The sequence below is a fragment of the Oncorhynchus nerka genome, linkage group LG15, assembly GCF_034236695.1.
Source record: "Oncorhynchus nerka isolate Pitt River linkage group LG15, Oner_Uvic_2.0, whole genome shotgun sequence".
NCBI classification, from domain to species: Eukaryota; Metazoa; Chordata; class Actinopteri; order Salmoniformes; family Salmonidae; genus Oncorhynchus; species Oncorhynchus nerka.
In genome coordinates, this window is record NC_088410.1 from 7,495,763 (window position 1) to 7,519,653 (window position 23,891).

The 23,891-nt window shown below is 44.3% G+C and overlaps 1 protein-coding gene and 1 pseudogene across 1 annotated transcript in view; both read left to right on the plus strand.

Annotated features, from left to right (window-relative positions):
• Window positions 1-11,327, plus strand: part of LOC135560347 (zinc finger protein 664-like) — a 48,135-nt pseudogene extending 36,808 nt beyond the window's left edge.
• Window positions 11,328-14,094: 2,767 nt separating this feature from the next.
• Window positions 14,095-23,891, plus strand: part of LOC135560318 (zinc finger protein 625-like) — an 80,653-nt gene continuing 70,856 nt past the window's right edge. The window contains exons 1-2 of the mRNA XM_065002175.1: window positions 14,095-14,653; window positions 15,224-15,388. Of these exons, the coding sequence (XP_064858247.1) occupies window positions 14,095-14,653; window positions 15,224-15,388 (724 nt within the window). The remainder of the gene's footprint in view (window positions 14,654-15,223; window positions 15,389-23,891) is intronic.

Sequence of the window (23,891 nt, forward strand, 5' to 3'; positions counted from 1 at the left end):
GGTCGTCGACACAACCTGACTAGGAGGGAGCCGGTCGTCGACACTGACCTGACTAGGAGGGAGCCGGTCAATCGACACAACCTGACTAGGAGGGAGCCGGTCGGACACAACCTGACTAGGAGGGAGCCGGTCGACGACACAACCTGACTAGGAGGGAGCCGGTCGTCGACACAACCTGACTAGGAGGGAGCCGGTCGTCGACACAACCTGACTAGGAGGGAGCCGGTCATTGACGACACAACCTGACTAGGAGGGAGCCGGTCATTCGACACAACCTGACTAGGAGGGAGCCGGTCATCGACACAACCTGACTAGGAGGGAGCGTCGACACAACCTGACTAGGAGGGAGCCGGTCGTCGACACAACCTGACTAGGAGGGAGCCGGTCGTCGACACAACCTGACTAGGAGGGAGCCGGTCGTCGACACAACCTGACTAGGAGGGAGCCGGTCGTCGACACAACCTGACTAGGAGGGAGCCGGTCGTCGACACAACCTGACTAGGAGGGAGCCGGTCGTCGACACAACCTGACTAGGAGGGAGCCGGTCGTCAACACAATTTTTTTATTTTATTTATTTTACTTGGCAAGGCAGTTAAGAACACATTCATATTTTCAATGATGGCTTAGGAACAGTGGGTTAACTGCCTTGTTCAGGGGCAGGACGAACGATTTGTACCTTGTCAGCTCGGGGAACCGATCTTGCAACCTAAGGGTTTAGTATCCTGTTACCCTCTTCCTGTCAAACCAGAAGATGTAAGCATTGCAGAGGAGGATTGTCCAGTGGGGTATATATGTGGGGCATGCTGTCCGGTCCTCTGGCAGTCTCTATGGGGGTGCCACAGGGTTCAATTCTCGGGCCGACTCTTTTCTCTGTATATATCAATGATGTTGCTCTTGCTGCGGGCGATTCCCTGATCCACCTCTACGCAGACGACACCATTCTATTTACTTCCGGCCCGTCCTTGGACACTGTGCTATCTAACCTCCAAACGAGCTTCAATGCCATACAACACTCCTTCCGTGGCCTCCAACTGCTCTTAAACGAGTAAAACCAAATGCATGCTTTTCAACCGTTCGCTGCCTGCACCCGCACGCCTGACTAGCATCACCACCCTGGATGGTTCCGACCTTGAATATGTGGACATCTATAAGTACCTAGGTGTCTGGCTAGACTGTAAACTCTCCTTCCAGACTCATATACATTTACATTACATTTAAGTCATTTAGCAGACGCTCTTATCCAGAGCGACTTACAAATTGGTGCATTCACCTTATGACATCCAGTGGAACAGCCACTTTACAATAGTGCATCTAAATCTTTTAAGGGGGGTGAGAAGGATTACTTTATCCTATCCTAGGTATTCCTTAAAGAGGTGGGGTTTCAGGTGTCTCCGGAAGGTGGTGATTGACTCCGCTGTCCTGGCGTCGTGAGGGAGTTTGTTTCCACCATTGGGGGCCAGAGCAGCGAACAGTTTTGACTGGGCTGAGCGGGAACTGTACTTCCTCAGTGGTAGGGAGGCGAGCAGGCCAGAGGTGGATGAACGGTGCCCTTGTTTGGGTGTAGGGTCTGATCAGAGCCTGGAGGTACTGAGGTGCCGTTCCCCTCACAGCTCCGTAGGCAAGCACCATGGTCTTGTAGCGGATGCGAGCTTCAACTGGAAGCCAGTGGAGGGAGCGGAGGAGCGGGGTGACGTGAGAGAACTTGGGAAGGTTGAACACCAGACGGGCTGCGGTCCATTCTGGATGAGTTGTAGGGGTTTAATGGCACAGGCAGGGAGCCCAGCCAACAGCGAGTTGCAGTAATCCAGACGGGAGATGACAACAAACCTGGATTAGGACCTGCGCGCTTCCTGTGTGAGGCAGGGTCGTACTCTGCGGATGTTGTAGAGCATGAACCTACAGGAACGGGCCACCGCCTTGATGTTAGTTGAGAACGACAGGGTGTTGTCCAGGATCACGCCAAGGTTCTTAGCGCTCTGGGAGGAGGACACAATGGAGTTGTCAACCGTGATGGCGAGATCATGGAACGGGCAGTCCTTCCCCGGAGGAAGAGCAGCTCTGTCTTGCCGAGGTTCAGCTTGAGGTGGTGATCTGTCATCCACACTGATATGTCTGCCAGACATGCAGAGATGCGATTCGCCACCTGGTCATCAGAAGGGGGAAAGGAGAAGATTAATTGTGTGTCGTCTGCATAGCAATGATAGGAGAGACCATGTGAGGTTATGACAGAGCCAAGTGACTTGGTGTATAGCGAGAATATCAAACATCTCCAATCGAAAATCAAATCTAGAGTCGGCTTTCTATTCCGCAACAAAGCCTCCTTCACTCACGCCGCCAAACTTACCCTAGTAAAACTGACTATCCTACCGATCCTCGACTTCGGCGATGGCATCTACAAAATTGCTTCCAACACTCTACTCAGCAAACTGGATGCAGTTTATCACAGTGCCATCCGTTTTGTCACTAAAGCACCTTATACCACCCACCACTGCGACCTGTATGCTCTAGTCGGCTGGCCCTCGCTACATATTCGTCGCCAGACACTGGCTCCAGGTCACCTACAAGTCCATGCTAGGTAAAGCTCCGCCTTATCTCAGTTCGCTGGTCACGATGGCAACACCCACCCGTAACACGCGCTCCAGCAGGTGTATCTCACTGATCATCCCTAAAGCCAACACCTAATTTGGCCGCCTTTCGTTCCAGTTCTCTGCTGCCTGTGACTGGAACGAATTGCAAAAATCGCTGAAGTTGGAGACTTTTATCTCCCTCACCAACTTCAAACATCTGCTATCTGAGCAGCTAACCGATCGCTGCCGCTGTACATAGTCTATCGGTAAATAGCCCACCCATTTTTACCTACCTCATCCCCATACTGTTTTTATTTATTTACTTTTCTGCTCTTTTGCACACCAATATCTCTACCTGTACATGACCATCTGATCATTTATCACTCCAGTGTTAATCTGCAAAATTGTAATTATTCGCCTACCTCCTCATGCCTTTTGCACACAATGTATATAGACTCTCCTTTTTTCTACTGTATTATTGACTTGTTAATTGTTTACTCCATGTGTAACTCTGTGTTGTCTGTTCACACTGCTATGCTTTATCTTGGCCAGGTCGCAGATGCAAATGAGAACTTGTTCTCAACTAGCCTACCTGGTTAAATAAAGGTGCAATAAAAAAATAAATTGAGGTGAAGCTTGAGTTAGATATCGACCTAGTGTGACCATCCTGGTCCCTCAAGTCAGTGAGTCAACACAGGAAGGAGCAATGAATGGATAGTTCATTTATTTCCAAAGCTGCAATGATGGGACACACACAGTATGGATGAATGATCAGTAGTGACGGGATATAAATACCACTCCCACAGCAATTCTACATTCATCTGCCCTGTAATATACTAACAAAAAAACAGTTGAAATGTCTATCAAAGTCATTGTGATCGTATAGTGGATTTAACAATTCCTACTAATTCCTAATTTACTATTATAAATGAATCAATTGTTTCCATGTGTCTCATATTCACTACATCAGAATAAACTGTCATCCATTCTAGTATCAAAAAATTATCAAATTAACCTGAAATATTACTCAATGTCCCCCTCTGGTGGCGAAGAAGTATAATACACCTAAACTAACAAAACCGGGCTGATAAACTCGCTGGTGTTCATGAGTTTATAAAACATGTACTTTATACATTTGTTATAAATGACCTGCATTGATGAGACACACAGTGTGGATGAATGATCAGTAGTCGACAGGGTAAAAATAGCACTCCTAAAAGAAGATGCATTTTCCAGTTAGATACCAACTTGAAAGAGGGAACTTTAGCATAAAACCCACATGGAAAACAGAGATTTGGCAAATAACATATAAAGAGAGGCTGACTTGACACCAAACCAACAACAGTAGTTACTAAAACATAAATTGCTAATGTATGATTTAAAAGGTGGATTTAATGATGTAATGTCAATTTTATACATTTCTATCCCAGGACCACTCAATTTTCAAATTCACTAAATCTCACTGGACTGCATCTCGCTGGAGGCGTCACTACAGACCCTGGTTCAAATCCAGGCTGTATCATAACAGGCCGTGATTGGGAGTCCCTTAGGTCAGCGCACAATTGGCCCAGCATCGTCTGGGTTTAAGGGGCAGGCCGTCAATGTAAATAAGAATTTGTTCTTAACTGAAACCTAGTTAAATAAAGATAAATATATTTAAGAAATACTGCATTTTGGGTAGTTTGGAAGAGTTCACAAAATAAGTTAATAAATATGTAATAACGCAAAAACATAACTGTTTGTTCTTATAGGTAACCATAAAGTGACTACAACTAGCTTACTAAGTCTTTAACCACACTGTATTGTTACACTGGTGAGTAAAAACTCATGCTTCCTACACTTTAACTTGTTATCTGAAGATAAAATCTACATTTTACTCAACTGCGTTACCCACTCCAGTCAGCAGATGGCGGTCTGGGAATTTATGGTTATGCTGTTGGTGTGACGTATAATCTAGTGGACGGAACGCTTCTTTCAACAGCAGCAACAGTTCGTCAGACACCTCGGTAGCTTGCTAGACAAAATAGCCGAACCAATAAAGCTCTTTAGACGCTTTAGTGTATATTAGCCACTGTGTTTTAAACCCACTTCTATCGTCTAGTTAGTTATCCGATTTAATTTCATATTTACGGTGTTGTTATTATTCAGCTAGCGGGCTGGTTAAGTTAGCATTAGCCTAGCTAGCTAACATCCCCGACCATGCGGTCACTAAGCTACTCTCCTTCTAAAGAAGAGAAATATCACAGTAAATCAAGGAGTAGGGAGTGGGGCCGTTACTGTGAAAGAAGAGGAGGACGCGTTCAGAGTGAAAGAGAGGAAGATATCACAGTAAAACAAGAAGTAGAGAGTGGGGCCGTTACTGTGAAAGAAGAGGAGGACGCGTTCAGAGTGAAAGAGGAGGATGATATCACAGTAAAACAAGAAAGGAGAGGAAGATGCAGTTTATGGCGTGAAAGAGGAGGGGGAGGAGATTACTTTTACATCGAAAAAGGAGGAGGAAGAAGAGGAGGAACCTGGATATCTGGACCCGTTTTCCCAAACGCATCTTAAGGCATCCAATGGTTCAAACGAAGAATTTAGCCATAAGATGGTTTTGAGAAACCGTTCCCTGATTGACACTAGTAAGTACTGTCTTAACAACAGAGGCACAAACTCTGCATTTGAACTGATGTTTGATGTTAAGGCGGAAATCTGCAATCTGCTACACCCATATTGTGACTTTTAAATTATTTATTTACAGCCATTGATTCTTGAAGAATATAACACATGCCTCATGAGCTGAGTTCAACTGTTGTACCCCATCAGAACCCCAAATAAGCTTTTTTTACTATAATGTTTAGAAACAATGTAAATCAACACTGTATTGCAGTTAAGAACAACTTCTTACTTTCAATAACGGACTAGGAACAGTGGGTTAATTGACAGATTTGTACCATGTCAGCTCGGGGATGTGAACTTGCAACCGGTTACTAGTCCAACGCTCTAACCACGAGGCTACCCTGCTGCCTCAACATGGTTAAAACTATAATGTTGATATCATGGATGGTCAGTACTTGCATCCATAGGTCTGTCTGTAGTTACATTTATCCAAACCCATAATAATTTTATTACCAAAATAGTGGTGGAATGACAGATTTGTTATTGTTTGAACTGCAGATTGCTGGGTTATGTGGGTTTTTTAAACAGCAACAAAATGGCTGCCCAGAGACTTGGTTAACAGCTGAGGGATGGGGGAAGGAGAAGTGTAACCACTCTCAAATTCATAGAGAACGATATTGTAGAAACCTTAACCCAACACCTAGCGACCTCGTCAAGAAGTTCAGACATCTTGGCGTAACAGTTAAAAGGTGTTGACTTGACAGTCGCTGGACCCAGGTTTGAGTTCAGCTCAGGGCCTCTCCCTGAATTCACTACACTATGAATACAAGGACTGGCCATCCATGAGGTCATAATGATAATTTAACAGTTTTCTAGGTTTTCTAGGCTATATAGTATATTCTAGAATTAATCCATGATGTCATAATGATAGTTTAACCAGGTTTCTAGGCTATATAGTATATTCTAGAATTCATCCATGATGTCCTAATGATAGTTTAACCAGGTTTCTAGGCTATATAGTATATTCTCTCATTTTGTCTGTCACAGTTGAAGTGTACCTATGATGAAAATTACAGGCCTCTCATCTTTTTAAGTGGGAGAACTTGCGCAATTGGTGGCTGACTAAATACTTTTTTGCCCCACAGTATGTCATGCAACAACAACCAAAGTGCTTCTTCGTTCATTACAGGTATATTTGTTGTTAGGTGAAGTTGTGGGCCAATATGGCAAACAGTGTACAAACCCTCATTGTCAGGTTGATGGAAAACCAAAAAGCATTTTACTGGTTGAAGTGTTTTTTGATTTGTGATGATGACACAAACATTATATTAAGCAGGACATTCAATCGATCCTTACAATTAATCCAAAGTAGTGTGAAATGCTCTCATAAGCAACCTGGAAATGGAGGTTACTTCCCTGAGTTTTCCCCCATTCACATTCAGAATACATTGTGAAAAACTAAAATCTTTGCTCACCATTTTTTTGATATACTACATCCATAACTAGTGGTTTCCTCATTACCAGATATACTACATCCATAATTACTATTACCAGTTACATCCATAACTAGTGGTTTCCTCATTAACAGATATACTACATCCATAACTAGTGGTTTCCTCATTACCAGATATACTACATCCATAACTAGTGGTTACTACATCCATAACTCATTACCAGATATACTACATCCATAACTAGTGGTTTCCTCATTACCAGATATACTACATCCATAACTAGTGGTTTCCTCATTACCAGATATACTACATCCATAACTAGTGGTTTCCTCATTACCAGTACATCCATAACTAGTGGCTGACTTTTGCCTAATACCTGCAGCAAATGCCTTTTGCCTACCCCAAATGTCTTCTGGCTGGGCAGAGTACTTTAGGATTTTAGTTACTGCGGTGTAACAAGGGCCTAGCCGTGCGGCCCTACCAACCCTTCTATTTCTTCGTAATGGCCCTTCGCGTGAGTTGGGTTTGTTCCTTCGTTCACGTTGTCACTCCCTTATTTTCCGGTCTAGTATGAGGTCTTGGATAGATATACTCCTATTTAAATATTCTGAGTGTTATGGATTCCTCCTATATTTCCTTACCTTCAAGTTTCTTTACCTCTGTATATATCAATACCTAATAACTTCTTCTATTGATTATTATGCTCGTCAGCTAGTAGTCACTTGGAAACTAGTATTGTTATATATTTTGACTCTCCTAAAAATATATATTGTCCACACAATGACATTTTTTAATTTTTAATTTTACCTTTATTTTACTAGGCAAGTCAGTTAAGAACAAATTCTTATTTTCAATGACGGCCTAGGAACAGATTTGTACCTTGTCAGCTCGGGGATTCGAACTTGCAACCTTTCAGGTTACTAGTCCAACGCTCTAACCACAAGGCTACCCTGCCGCCCCAAATATTCTTTAGTGCAATCACTTTAACCTATAACCAGGGTCACTTTCTGTTCAGTGAGAGTGTCAAAGGCGTTTGCTCTCCAGATCGTTAATCTGGCCTAGTTGTCAAAGTTTCAAGCTTTTATTAAGTCACTCTGTTTTTTGTCTTATACACATTATTACAATTCAATGGTTCTACAGTTTCCTAATACATCAATAATGCTCAATCAATCCTTCATGCTTTAAGCTATGCCAGATAATATTGCAAAACTTTAAATGCGTTAACACTTCTAACAATATTGACTAAATAGCAAAAATAGTTCAATTACCTTAAATGCTCAGCCCCTGGTCACTTTCCTGTAATTGGTATTCTCACAGCACTAACGCTAGATTCCGAATTCCAATATCTTAATACACTTCCAACTCTGTGTATGGACTCAATATATTGTAACCGGTACTTGGCTGTCCTTGTATTGCTTGCTAATCACATCTGTACCTGATGTCTCACTGTGTGACTGCCGCTTTGTCTGTGATCAAGAGGTGTCTAGACCCCTGTGTTTCAGAGACTCAGTTTCGGGTTCACAAAGTTCAACCAAGTAGCTTCAGATATTGATCCAATAAGTACTTGGGCAAAATTATCCGGTTCTCAAATATTGTTCTAGTCTAACAAAAAGCATATATCCTAATACTATTCACTTCCAACTCTGTGCATAGACTCAATATATTGTAACCGGTACTTGGCTGTTTCCTTGTATTGCTAATCACATCTGTACTTGATGTCTCACTGTTTGACTGCCGCTTTGTCTGTGATCAAGAGGTGTCAAGACCCCTGTGTTTCAAATATTGTTCTAGTCTAACAAAAAGCGTATAGTGCAATAGTAAATTTACCTATGATGATTCTCCATATGAAGTCTGTATCATATGTCAGTGAGGATCATGCCTCTCTTGTGATCTCTGTTCTCTTTATATACCTTTTTACAGGGGAAGTTCGCAAGTTTCTGGAGCTGTGGCTAAACCACACTTTCACACTGACACTGCCCTGCTGCTTGCACCGGCCGCTTACTCGGGGACTGTAGATTGCTTACACTGAGTGCTTACTCGGGGACTGTGATTGCTTACACTGAGTACTCGGGGGGGACTGTAGATTGCTTACACTGAGTGCTTACTCGGGGACTGTAGATTGCTTACACTGAGTGCTTACACTGGGACGGTAGATTGCTTATTACGTCATCTTAGACCTGTGTCTAAATGGAAGCTTCTTATTCTAAATCTAGGTCATGCACTACTAACTCCCATTCTGCTGCTTCCGTGTTACTGTTGGCTGATTCTACTTAATGATACCAGCTGGTTGTTTCTACCACTTGAGGCGGCGTAGGTGGCATGTCAAGCGTCAGCTGGGAGAAGTCTATGATAGGTATCTCCTCTGCTTCCCCCTGTTGTCCAGTTTCTGCAGGTGTGGTCCATGGTTCCATGAGGTCCCGTGAATGCCCTGTGTTGCTGTCCCCATTGCTTGATGGAGTGGGCAGATTCTTTTCATCTCTTGTCACACCAGATATACGACATCCATAACTAGTGGTTTCTCATTAGCATGGAGGAGTTTATGCAATCAAATTGCCCTCGTGCCGCAATTTTAGAAAACACAAAGGGGCCTGTATTGTAGACCAAAAGTCTTCTACCACACTGCTTAGAGTTTCAACAACATGAATAACTTATTTCTAGTCTACAATCTTAGATGTTACTACTAATGTGAAAACAAGACAAAATATGACTTCTTGCTCATTTTAAGACAATTTTAACATTCATTACAGACATCAATTGTTGTACAACATCATGGCTATGCTGTTGGCATCAACCTTTACCCTGGATTATCGCTGTTGTGGGCCTTTAATCATCTGTCTGACTTTGTTGTTCACACAGGAGAGAGACGTGACAATCGTGGATCCTCTGGGGAGCCTCAACAACCTCATGATGCTGAGGAGACAGAGAAGAGTCTCTCCAGATCAGAACACCTCAATAAACACCCACAGAGACCCACAGGGAAGAGAACTCACTGCTGCTCTGACTGTGGGAAGAGATTCACATCATCAGGCATTAAAATTCATCAGAGAACACACACAGGAGAGAAACCTTATAGCTGTGATCAATGTGGGAAGAGATTTGCTACATCTGGCAACCTGACTCTACACCAGAGAACACACACAGGAGAGAAACCTTATAGCTGTGATCAATGTGGGAAGAGATTTACTTCATCTGGAGATCTGACAGTGCACAAGAGAATACACACAGGAGAGAAACCTTATAGCTGTGATCAATGTGGGAAGAGATTTACTTCATCTGGAATCTGACTCTACACCAGAGAACACACACAGGAGAGAAACCTTATAGCTGTGATCAATGTGGGAAGAGTTTTGTTCAAACTTGCCATCTGACTCTACACCAGAGAACACACACAGGAGAGAAACCTTATAGCTGTGATCAATGTGGGAAGAGATTTGCTTCATCTGGCAGTCTGACTCTACACCAGAGAACACACACAGGAGAGAAACCTTATAGCTGTGATCAATGTGGGAAGAGATTTGCTACATCTGGCACCTGACTCTACACCAGAGAACACACACAGGAGAGAAACCTTATAGCTGTGATCAATGCGGGAGGAGTTTCAGTCAATCTGGAGAACTGACAGTGCACAAGAGAACACACACAGGAGAGAAACCTTATAGCTGTGATCAATGTGGGAAGAGATTTGCTACATCAAACAGCCTGACTCTACACCAGAGAACACACACAGGAGAGAAACCTTATAGCTGTGATCAGTGTGGGAAGAGATTTACTCAGTCAAACAGCCTGATATACCACCAGAGAATACACACAGGAGAGAAATCTTATAGCTGTGATCAATGTGGGAAGAGATTTGCTACATCTGGCAATCTGACTCAACACCAGAGAATACACAGGATTGAAATCTCATAGCTGTGACCAGAGATAATCTGATAAAAGATCTGATCAAATATTAGAAAAAACATACATGAAGAAGTTGTTTCATGATTTCAATGAATTAATGTCACAATGTAGAATTTTTTAACATTGTAGTAGGAGTATTGTAATGATTTCACAATGTAGAAGCCTAAACGTGTGCCCACTTATGAATTGATATCAACATGTAATGGATATTAGCCTCAGGGGAAAAATCCAGGCTCTGAAATGGAAGAGTACTATTTATGTGATTTAACAAAAATTGACAAACAAATCAAATTAATTTATAAAGCCCTTCTGATATCTCAAAGTGCTGTACAGAAACCCAGCCTAAAACCCCAAACAGCAAGCAATGCAGGTGTAGAAGCACGGTGGCTAGGAAAACTCCCTAGAAAGGCCAAAACCTAGGAAGAAACCTAGAGAAGAACCAGGCCATGAGGGGTGGCCAGCCCTTTTCTGGCAGTGCCGGGTGGAGATTATAACAGAACATGGCCAAGATGTTCATAAATGACCAGCATGGTCGAATGATAATAATGACAGTAGTTGTTGAGGGTGCAACAGATCAACACCTCAGGAGTAAATGTCAGTTGGCTTTTCATAGCCGATCATTAAGAGTATCTCTTCCGTTCCTGCTGTCTCTAGAGAGTTGAAAACAGCAGGTTTGGGACAGGTAGCACATCCGGTGAACAGGTCAGGGTTCCATAGCCGCAGGCAGAACATTTTAAACTGGAGCAGCAACACAGCCAGGTGGACTGGGGACAGCAAGGAGTCATCGTGCCAGGTAGTCCTGAGGCCTGGTCCTCAGAGAGTGAGAAAGAAAGAATTAGAGAGAGCATACTTAAATTCACACAGGACACCGGATAAGACAGGAGAAGTACTCCAGATATATCAAACTGACCCTAGCCCCCTGACACATAAACTACTGCAGCATAAATACTGGAGGCTGAGACAGGAGGGGTCAAGAGACACTGTGGCCCCATCCGATGATAACCCCGGACGGGGCCAAACAGGAAGGATATAACCCCACCCACTTTGCCAAAGCACAGACCCCACACCGCTAGAGGGATATCTTCAACCACCAACTTACCATCCTGAGACAAGGCCGAGTAAAGCCCACAAAGATCTCCGCCACGGCACAACCCAAGGGGGAGCGCCAACCCAGACAGGAAGATCACGTCAGTGACACAACCCACTCAAGTGATGCACCCCTCCTAGGGACGGAATGAAAGAGCACCAGTTTGCCAGTGACTCAGCCCCTGTAATAGGGTTAGAGGCAGAGATTCCCAGTGGAGAGAGGGGAACCGGCCAGGCAGAGACAGCAAGGACGGTTCGTTGCTCCAGAGCCTTTCCGTTTACCTTCACACTCCTGGGCCAGACTACACTCAATCATATGACCTACTGAAGAGATGAGTCTTCAGTAAAGACTTAAAGGTTGAGACCGAGTCTGCGTCTCTCACATGGATAGGCAGACCATTCCATTCAAATGGAGATCTACAGGAGAAAGCCCTGCCTCCAGCTGTTGCTTAGAAATTCTAGGGACAATTAGGAGTTGTGTTACACTTACCACGTTGGTGACCCACTTGAATCAAAATGCAACACTTCAAAATGTGGCGTGCTGTTTTCTACAAATTGTCCTCTAACCAGGGATGTACTCCCAGATTCCGTGTGGTTTTTGAGCTGTTAGTTTTAACAGGACGTGCAACCTCATCTCTCTCCTCTCTCACAATTTTTTTAGCATGATATCGATGAGTGATGACAAATAAGTGTTGCATTCCCTTGTTTAGCGACCCCTAAATTTAATGCATCACTCCCAAATGTAGCTGCCTCTTCTGCAGGTTGTCCTCTAACCAGGGAGGTAAAATATATCTCCCATTTCCATGTGTTTTTTTGTGTCAGTTTAACAGCACGTACAACCTAATTTCCCCCTAATCGATATCAGTGATTTATTGCTATTTGTCAAAACAACAGTGTTTCTGGTGCTTGTGCAGTTTATAAGGAGCTTGTTTAAAAATACAAGTAATGTGATTATTGTGGCAGATGTTTGTGTATATAGCACATGTTATGTTTAGGTTTTCAATTTATCCCCAAACTGTTCCTGCATATTGGTTATTGATTTGGACACGTTAAAACTGTGTTTTGACATTGGGCTATCCCACCAAGCAAAATTATATTGAAAAGACGTTGAAAATATGACTATGCAATCAAATATTTCATATTTACATTTCATGTAACATTTGGTAGTGATATTTATTCATGCAACCAACATGACAATTTTTTGGTACAATTATATTGACATTGTTGCCCTGTTTTTAGAATATCAGGGTTAATTCTCACATGTGCCAAACCAAATGTTCTAGAGCATGATATTGGGGACTGGGCCCAGATCCAACAACATGCCTATCTAGTGAACCCTGAAAAGAGAGAGAAGCTCCGCAGTGAGGTGGAAAGTTATTACGGATATCGCAGGAGTTTCCTCTTGAAATCAGTCCGTGGTAAGGAAAACTTGGTTGCTGATTATCTCTGGGGTGGGCAGTCAAAAAGATTTGTGTTTTGCGTTGAGCCAGCGTGTTTATTTGGAGTTTTATCTCTTATTCTTTTCCGTATTGATACTGCACTGTTGGTTAGGGGCTCGTAAGGAAGCATTTCACTGTTGTATTCGGCGCATGTGACTAATACAATTTGATTTGAGTTTTGTTTGGGCTCGTTCCAAGAGGACGAGAGTTCTAGAAGCAAGTGAGTTTTAGGAAGACGAGAGTTCTAGAAGCTAGTGAGTTGTAGGATTCTATAGAAAGAAAAAGGAGAAAAAAATAATATGATTGTTTATTATTATTTAGGAATAGGTGTTTTTTCTTGTTTTTAATTGTTGACAGCCAGTAGACACCATGTTTATATTGGTGAAGGTGAAGCATTGTAGTTGATTATAATGTGAAATGGAAGTTGTTTTCTGTTGGTGGTGAGCAAACGTGTCCAACAAAAATATAGGATATGTTTGTTGTCTTAAGGGGGAAGGTGATACAGGCTTTGGTTTTTCCATTTATGTTTTGAGGTTGGACTTTAGCACGTCTATCTCGTTAGCACGTAGGACGCACTGATTGGTGTCACCTCGTTAGTCAGTATGTGTTACACCTGTGCTGGCTTGTCCATCTCGTTAGTGGGAAGGTGTTTCACCTGAGCTGGTCCAGGTTCTATTTAAGAGTGTCTGGCCCAGTGCTCCAGTTGTCTTGATAGATGTGGAGAGTCAACACCTTTTAGTTGCTCCACCGTTTCCTATTAAAGATGTTTTTCATTTCAGGTTGAAGCTTCTTTCTGAAGAGAGCTTATTTTTGAAAATGAATCAATACAAGCAAACAAGATCGGTTCCGGGATTGGTATGGCAAATACCTTACGATTTGCCTGGACTGAAAAGGAGATGGAACCGTGGAGTAGAGAGACATTTGGAAGGACCATTTTGATGGGATGCCTCAGGATAGAGGTGAAGGAAGTGCTCTGCCTTCAAGGGAACCCGAATGAGAAGGCTTTCGATGTGACGTTTCACAAAGAAGAAAAACATGAGAGTAATGAAGATGGCAAAGGAAGCGGAGAAAACGGGACCCCTGTGCCATTATGCGGTGACCAGCCTGGCGAAGAACAACTTCAGGGTGGTCACCGTAACCATGTACAATCCGCATGTGAAGGATGAAGAGGTGAGGGCCTTTCTGGGGAGATATATGGACAATGTCTCCTCAGCGAGGTACCTCAGGGACTCCCTGGGTTTCTGGAACGGGAAGAGAGGTTTCCAGGCGTTACTCAGGGAGTCCCCGAAGAGTGTGGATGGCTACTTCCATCCTCCGGCGATGTTCTCCCTGGGGGCTGACAGGGGAACACTCTACTACGCACGTCAGCCCCCGTTCTGCAGGCGTTGTATGGCCTACGGCCATATCCTGGCCTCGTGCAGCGCCAAGAGGTGTCGATTTTGTGGGTCGGAAGAGCACGAGGCCAAGGAATGTGACGAGCCCAAGGCTTGCCACGGGTGTGGCTCAGAGCACACCTGTGGCGTGATTGCCCGGCTCGTCACAGGTCATACGCGTCTGCAGCTGGGGGAGCGGGGGATGGGGGGGAGGAAAGAGAGGACGCATGCGGATTGTACGGATGGCACAGGGGAAAGGACGGAGAAGGACGAAGAAGGGAAGAATGAAGAGGCGAAAAGAAAGAGGAGAGAAGATGGACCGAAGGAAAAAGAAGAGAGAGAAGAAAAAGAAGGCGGAAGAACGGGAAGGAGCAGAGAAGAGGGAGAAGGGGACAGTGGTGCGAGAAGGAGTGGAAGAGGGAACGGTGACAGTGACGGGGACGGAGGGAGGTGTGGAGGTGGGAGGGGAGGGGGTGGGAGGGGGAGATGGGGGAAGGAGTGGGGGGACAGCCTGCCAAGCTTCCTCGAGGACGAGACAAGGGAATTGGTGGGGGGTTAGCGGGGATGGGACGTTGTGTCTCCCCGCTACCTCCTACACCAAAGAAGAAGGGGAAGAAGAGGGGAAGTTTGGCAGGTAGTGAGAGGGGGGGGTGTGGAGGGGGAGGGGGGGGGGCTAAGAGAGTGGCGGGGGAGGGGAGGGTAATTTGTCCTCCCTGTTTGCCTCAGCCCCTTGCATTTTAGTGGATGACTCCAGTGAGGGGTCGGTGGGCTGTTTGCTAGAAGGATCCCAACTCCTCTTTGAGGAGATGGGGTCCCCTACATGCAGCCCCGAGGCAAACAGGGAGGGGGGATGGTGGGTGGGGAGGGAGGACCCAACACACTGCCTGGGTCATGGGTTGGGATGGAGGACGGGGGGCGTCAGGAGTGGAGAGGACGTCCCCGCCGGTGGAGATGGACCAGGGGAGCATTGGGTGAGTCTCCTGTTTTTTCTTTGGTTTTTGGGGTTTTATTTGTTGTTAATAATTAAATGAATAGTTCTGTTTCTTTTTTAGTCTAAATGTTAGGGGGATAAGGAATAATGTTAAAAGGAGGGCGGTTTTTGTTATTTAGAGGGTGTGGGGTTTGATTTCTGTTTTTTACAGGAGGTTCACCTGAGGGATGGTGGGGATGTGTGTAGATTTAAGAGGGAGTGGGATAAGGGGGAATCTTTTTGGGGCATAGGAGGGGTGCACTCAACAGGAGTAGGGATTTTGTGTGGGCATAGAGAGGTTAAAATAGAGAACACTTTTGTAATAATGCAGGGTAGAGTTTTGGGGATAGATGTTAAGTTTAGAGAAGCTAGATATAGGTTAATTGGGGTGTATGGGCCACAGGTGGCGGCAGACAGGAGGGAGATGGTGGACTGTCTGGCGCCCCTGTGTGTTACAAACAGGCACTTGGTGATAGGAGGAGACTTTAATATAGATTTAGGGGTAGGCGGTGATAGCAGTGCAGGTGCCATCTCTGGGCTAATGGCTTGCCATGGTCTGGTTGATGGTGGCCTGCACACTACTCCGGCAATGGTCGGTCCTACATGGCGCAACTCCAGGGGGTTGCGCGGAGGCTCGACTACATTTTTGTATCCAGGTCTTTGGGTCAGTTGTCTGGGCGGCTGTTGCCTGTTTTCTTCACGGATCACGACGGGGTGTTCCTGCAGGTGGGGTCGCCAGTCTGCCTCTTCGGTAGGGGGTACTGGAAGTTAGATCGGGATATACTGGAGGAGCAGGCTTTCGTTGACGCATTTTTTGTTTCTTTCGGAGGCTTGACGGCCTCCGGTCTATGTGCGAGGGGGTGTTAGAGTGGTGGGATTTAGTTAAGGGGAGGATAAGGGCTTTTATAATAGGATATTGTAGAAGGAAAAAAAGGGAGGAAAGGAGGGAGGTGGATCGTATCCAAAGGTTAATTGAACTCGAGTACGAGGCAGGCAACCTCGGCGGGTCGATTGACTGGGAGAGATTCGCAGCCCTAAAGGCGCAGCTCAGGGAGCTGCAGGAGCAGAAGGCTCGAGCTTTCCTGGAGCGTGCGCATAGTGGCTTTCTAGAACATAATGAGACTTGTTCCGCGATGTTCTTTAAGTCGGTTAGGGCCAGGCAGAGTAGGAAGGTAATGCATGGAGTTAGGGAAGAAAATGGTAGTATAGTAAGTAAACCAGAGGAAATGGTCAGGGTGACAACTGATCATTTCCAAGGTTTATTTAAGGAAAGGGAAATAGATGTAGAGCAGGGAAATGTGTTTTTAGAACACTTGTCCCGGCGGTTGCCAGAGGACATTAGAGACGTGATGGAGGCCCAGATCTCACTAGAAGAGGTTGAGAGCGCTCTTAGGAGGATGGGAAAAGGGAAGGTGCCTGGGATGGATGGGCTGCCGGCTGAGTTTTACCTCAAGTTTTGGGGTATACTTGGACCAGTGGTTCTCGAAGTCTTGAAGGCCATCCTTGAGACGGGGGTCCCGGGGGATCAATGGCTGTTGGTGTGCTGTCACTTCTTTATAAGAAGGGGGAAGCAACTGACCTTGGCAACTGGCGGCCATTGACCATGCTGTGCGTAGATTACAAGATTCTTGCAAAGGTTTTAGCAGACCGGTTGCGCACAGCCCTTCCCTACGTCGTCCACGAGGATCAGACGTGCGGGGTAGAGGGCCGCTCTATAAGATGGAACCTACAGTTGATCAGGGATTCCATCGCTTGGGTCGAAGATAGAGGGCTGCCTTTAATGGTAGCAGCGCTAGATCAGGCGAAAGCTTTTGATCGCGTGAATAGATCTTTTCTATTCAGGGTGTTAGGTAGATTAGGATTTGGGGAGAAGTTTATAGGATGGATCCGTACTTTATATGTCGGAGCGGGGTGTCGAGTTAGTGTAAATAGTCACTTAGGTGACGTTTTTGACCTCTCGTCTGGGGTCAGGCAGGGATGCCCACTCTCGGCTCTCCTCTTCATACTGTACATGGAGCCTCTGGGGGCTGCCATTAGGGCAGACACAGGGGTGGAAGGCTTGTTGATCCCTGGAAGTGGTGGGCTGCGTGTTAAGATGACGCAGTACGCCGACGACACTTCCTTGCTGTTGTGCAAGGACTCGTGCCTGACAAGGTCCCTTGCCATCTTTGGGGATTTTACCCGAGCGTCGGGAGCAGTTCTGAACCATGCAAAGTCTTCCGTCAAGTTTTTCGGAAGATGGCGCGGTAGAACGGATGTGCCTGGGGGGTTATCTCTCTGTGTAGGGGCCCAGAGGATTCTCGGGGTTCATTTTGAGACCTCCGGCTCAGCGACGCTAAACTGGAACATGCGTATCGCAGTGGTACAGAGGAAGCTAGCAATGTGGAAGGCTAGGTATTTGTCTTTTATGGGCAAAGTCCTGGTCCTAAAGGTGGATGTGTTGCCGTCTCTTTTGTATTTGGCATACATCTACCCATTGCCGGCTTGTCTGAGGAGGCCTCTAGTGAGGCTTGTGTTTCAGTTTATGTGGAGTGGCAGGTGCGAGTGGGTCGCCAGGGCACGCATGATCTGTCCCATCGGGGAGGGAGGTAGGGGGTACCACATTTCCCCCTCAAGCTGGACTCAATTTTTGTTTCTTTCTTGTTAGCGGAGCTTGCTCAGCCAGTGATACACCGTCCGGTTACCTCCTGCGGGTGTTCTTCTCGTACCAGGCGAGAAGCGTAATGGTGTGGTCTAACGCGGGTCCTCGGGCGGAACAGCTGCCGTGGCACTTTGGCCATGCGGCCAAGTGGCTGCGTGCGCACCCGAGGTTGAAGTTGCCCGAGTAGGTTTAGACCACAGGCACCTGTACGAGGAGGTCAGGCAGGCAGGGAGTCCTGCGCCTGTAGCGGGCATCTCGTCAGTGGTCTGGGAGGGAGTGCAGGCGCGGGGCCTGGACAACGGGCTCAAGGACCTGAATTGGTTGAGCCTTCATAAGCGCTTGCCGGTACGTTCCATCTTGTACCGGTATAGTTTGGTGCAATCCCCCACCTGTCCAAGATCCTCTTGTGGCAGGGAGGAGACTGTGCGCCATGTCTTTTGGGACTGTGCCTTTGCCGGACTAGTCTGGGCTAGGGCACGGGTGATGCTAGGTGTGGTTAGGAGTGATTTTGTTTTGACATGGGCTAGGCTAGAGAGAGGCGTAGGGAGAGCAAAGGGAACGGATAGGGACAGGTTTCTGCTCTGGCTTCTCATGAGTCTCTTTAAAAGGGACTGTGGGAAGCCAGGAAGAATTTTGTCAAGACAGGGAGAGATTGGGGGTGGAAGGGATAGTGAGAAGGGTGGAAGGTGATTTGAGGGGGAGGATGAAGAGGGAGGAGAGGAAGTGGGGGAAGCATGCGGCACGGGAGAGGTGGAAAGGGGGTTTAGGGCTGGGAGTGTTAGAGTGAGTTTGGTAAGGGGATAGATTAGGGAAGGGGAGATAGGGAAAGGGTTAGGTATTGGTTAGGTATGACGGGGAGGGACGATGCTCCCCTGAGGTTTGTTTTTGTTTGGTGTTTGGTGATTTGGTTTTGTAAATATAAGTAAGTAATTAAGAATGAATGAGAGATATGATTTTGTAAAGTGTGAATGGTATTGATTGTAAATAAATTATTTTTGGTGTGGGTTTTTCTTTTGTTTCCCTCTTCTTGGGCAGATTTAGTGGGTCTCATGGTGGGTGTCTTATGTCCCAGTTGTTGTTACTAGTCAACTTTCAGTGGACACCCCTGTGTCTTTCAAAACCCCTCCTAAAAAACAAGTTTATATTTTGGGTTGGATGTTGCATCCAATTAATATTTTAATCAATGGAATTTCCTTAATGTTCATTAGTCTTTCAGTTGTTATTATTCTGTTTTTTATATTATATTTATATATTTTTTATATTTGTGTACTGAATATTTTTGTTTATTTTCATTGTTTTTTCCTGTGAATCCATTGTGTTGCATCCATGTCTGAAATGTGCTGTATAAATAAAGCTTGATTTGATTTCAACAAATGAACCCAATGACTGACCAATCATCAGACTCCTGGTCCCTCTTAGTATGAAAATCAGACAAATGGATCAATCCCACTTTTCCAGCCTGCTGAAGGTGTGGTTAACACCATTTATTCATATTATATAAAACACTCAAAGTAATGGATATGGAGCATCTACAGCCTCAGTTACACCTGGCACCCTAAATGTGACTTCTGTCATCTGATCACTCCAAACTGCATTCTGGTCAGATCTACCAGGATGGGCATTGTGTTCGGAATTTGAGTCTGGCCACTGAATATGCATAAGCAATGTAAAGAGGTGGGTCAGGCCACTGAATATGCATAAGCAATGTAAAGAGGTGGGTCAGGCCACTGAATATGTATAAGCCAATGTAAAGAGGTGGGTCAGGCCACTGAATATGTATAAGCCAATGTAAAGAGGTGGGTCAGGCCACTGAATATGTATAAGCCAATGTAAAGAGGTGGGTCAGGCCACTGAATATGTATAAGCAATGTAAAGAGGTGGGTCAGGCCACTGAATATGTATAAGCAATGTAAAGAGGTGGGTCAGGCCACTGAATATGTATAAGCAATGTAAAGAGGTGGGTCAGGCCACTGAATATGTATAACCAATGTAAAGAGTCAGGCCACTGAATATGTATAAGCAATGTAAAGAGGTGGGTCAGGCCACTGAATATGTATAAGCAATGAAAAAGAGGTGGGTCAGGCCACTGAATATGCATAAGCAATGTAAAGAGGTGGGGAAAAGTACATTTGAAACATATTACCTTCATAATATAAAATAACAAATGAATGTGCCTGAGGGGAAATTAACTTTCATACAGCCAGAAGGGGTGAGAAATTAAGTTATGGTCAAAGAGACTAACTACCGGAGACCAGTTAGAACCCAACTAACAGTAAACCAAGGTGGAAAAAGTTAAACTCCTGTAGTTAATCCGTCAGCAGTCAGCAGCCACCTGCACTGTCGGCTGCAATGTCGAACGAGGAAACTGGATGTCTGGGCCCCGTTTCCCAAACTTATCTTAAGGCGTCCGATGGTTCTAACGATGAACCGGCCCTGATTAACACTAGTAAGTATTGTCTTAACAGAAGCACAGACTCTGCGGTTGTTGAACTGATGTGTGGTCTTAAAGGGGAAATTTGCAATTACTACATCCATATTTTGACTTTTAAATGTATTTATTTATAGGCATTGATTCTTGAAGAATATAACGCATGCCTTATGAGCTTAGTTCAACTGTTTACCCCATCAGATCACCAAATAAGCTTTTTTACTCCAATGTTTAGAAACAATGTAAACCAACACTGTATAGCCTCAACATATAATGTTGATATCATGGATGGTCAGTCCTTGCATCCATAGGTCTGTCTATGAATTTGAGAGTAGTTACATTTCTCCAGCCCCATCCATCTTATTACCAAAATAGTGGTGTAATTACAGCTTTGTTATTGGTTGAACTGCAGATTGGTTGATTGATTGTTGTGTGGCTTTTTTAAAGGGGCAACCTAGTTTAAAAAAAAAAAAGGCTGCCCAACACCTGAGCTGTGTTAGAATACTCATACTAACTGTACTATGTTGTTAATGGAGTAATAGTTGGCTGCCCAGTTGGCTGCCCAGACACTGAGAGCTGTGTTGGCTGCCCAGAATACTCATACTAACTGTACTATGTGATGTTAATGGAGTATATAGTTTAAAGAGACCTGAGCTGTGTTAGAATACTCAAACTAACTGTACTATGTGATGTTAATGGAGTATATAGTTGGCTGCCCAGACACCTGAGCTGTGTTAGAATACTCATACTAACTGTACTATGTGATGTTAATTTTATATAGTTGGCTGCCCAGACACCTGAGCTGTGTTAGAATACTCATACTAACTGTACTATGTGATGTTAATGGAGTATATAGTTGGCTGCCCAGACACCTGAGCTGTGTTAGAATACTCATACTAACTGTACTATGTGATGTTAATGGAGTATATAGTTGGCTGCCCAGACACCTGAGCTGTGTTAGAATACTCATACTAACTGTACTATTTGATGTTAATGGAGTATATAGTTGGCACAGACACCAGAACCTGATTTGCTGTGTTAGAATACTGCCCACCTGAGCTTACTAACTGTACTATGTGATGTTAATAATGTTGATATCATGGATGGTATGCCCAGACATAGGTCTGTTATGAATTCATACTAACTGTACTATGTGATGTTAATGGAGTTATAGTTCTAGTTGGCTGCCCAGTTATTGGTTGAACTGCAGACCTGAGCTGTGTTAGAATACTCATACTAACTGTACTATGTGATGTTAATGGAGTATATAGTTGGCTGCCCAGACACCTGAGCTGTGTTAGAATACTCATACTAACTGTACTATGTGATGTTAATGGAGTATATAGTTGGCTGATTAAAGTATGATGTAGTTAGTATGCTAAAGACCTGGATGTCGTACTAAATTCACCAAAATATGACATATACACGCAGTACTTTAGGGCCCATAATGCAATTCTTCAGGAAATGGGCGTGGCTTCAACGTTTTCAGATTTGAAGAAAATGGGGGAATATATGCATACGTGACACGTTATGTTAGCTACACTATCCTTACAAAACGCATAGCATATCTTTACAGCAGTATGTATCGGTATGTTAACTAGCTACCTAACGTTAGTTGGCTACTTATACATCAAACTTGCCAGTTTAGTAACTATATTCTAACTAACTACCCAATGTTTATTGACTTGATTAGAGAGCAGAATACCTGATGAATTTAATAACGCTCAACACCCATTGAATATGGCCGGTGTCAGTAAACATCTGCAAAAAAGCTCAAATTAATTTGTTGCCAGCAGCACAGTTAGTCACCAACGCTCTGGAAAACATGAAAACAGCCTAACCAGCTCTGCTAGAGCAAGTAAAATGGTAAGAGTGAGGTTTTCTCTGATTTGTGTCTAGCAAGCTATCCAACGTTAGCCAGTTAGCTTGGGTGCTTTACTGTCATTGTGAGGTCAGAACGCTTGGATCGACCCTACTCCTCAGCCATATAGTATTAGTTTACAAACAGTGGTGTTATACGAGCTTATGTTTTGGTTTCTGGTGGGGTAATACGGCTGAAACATTTGAGGCATTTATAAGTTATATTCTTCAAGAATCAGTGGAATCAATGGTTATATAGTAAATGGGTCTTTCTATAACTGCCAGTGTAGATTTCCTGTTGGGGTCAAATTGTTAGAGCTGTTGATAAGTCATTGTATAATATTCTGGCAATTCTTTTCATGCCATTACATTAAAGGTGAAAGATTGTCTTTTCTTAGCAAGGTGTTGCTCAAATAATGTTAGCTGCTAATCGCTAGTTAGCGGGCTAGCTAGCTTGCTAAATTTATTATTAAGAGTCAAAGCAAACGTAGCTAGCTAATACTGCCTGGTACCAGTGCTGTTGTAGGCCTAGATAAGCATGTTTGTGCAGCGGTATCTTATCAGAGAGGAGTAAGCGAAGTATGAAGATGTTGGTTAGCTAGCAGGCTACATGAAGTAAGAAAACAACATGTAATGTAACATCTAATTAGGGGTCAACTGGAAACAACTGACCAACACTTTGGTTCCAACACCATGTCTTCTTCTCTGAGGTTTATAGTCAGACTACACTCATCAGGTGTATTGCTGCCACCTACTGTACGGGGTTGTAAAAAATAACCAAAACGCAAAACAAAATGGGATGAACAAATCATACTAATTACGTAAAATAAACATGAACCAAATTCACTCCAATACCCTGAATTTCAAACAAAAATTGTACTATTCAGATCCCTACACAGGTTCAGGAACCTGGGAGGGGGAACTTCTTCATTCAGTTCTCCCTGTAACATTTTGTCTGAAGTCCTGGAGATCCAGAAATCTGTTTGCCGCCTTCACAATGATTTCTAGCTTCTTAGATGTTTTATTAGTTTAGTATTAATGCAATTTATCCTGCGGCAGTGAGGGCAAATGCAAACACAATTTTGTTGTAGAAACTCCTCCAAACTAATGAAACTGCTAGTTTTAGATGAAGGTTGCTAATAATTTATTAATGCAATTTTTCACTTGCTCTATAAACGCAACAAAGTCCACCTCTTTCACTATTTGTCTGTTGGGATCCTTCTCCTGCATGGCTTCACTGCAGACTGTGGGACATCCACTACCTTCTCCTCTCTACTCCTTCAGCTATTTTCACTGCCTCCACATAGGATACCTGCTGGATGGGCCTGATCATCCTAGCTACTGTGACATCATTCATCCGTACAGGGCACTCTGGGAACTCGGGAACGTGATTCCCATCACAATTACAACATGCTTCATCTGACTGACATATTTATTCCTTCAACAAACACTTGCCACATGTCCAACCTTTTTTACAATTGTAACACTGCAGCGGCTTCTGTATATCTCACTTACCCAGGTTTTACACAAGATGGGAGAACCACTTCACCAAACCACAGTAAAACCTTCAGTCTA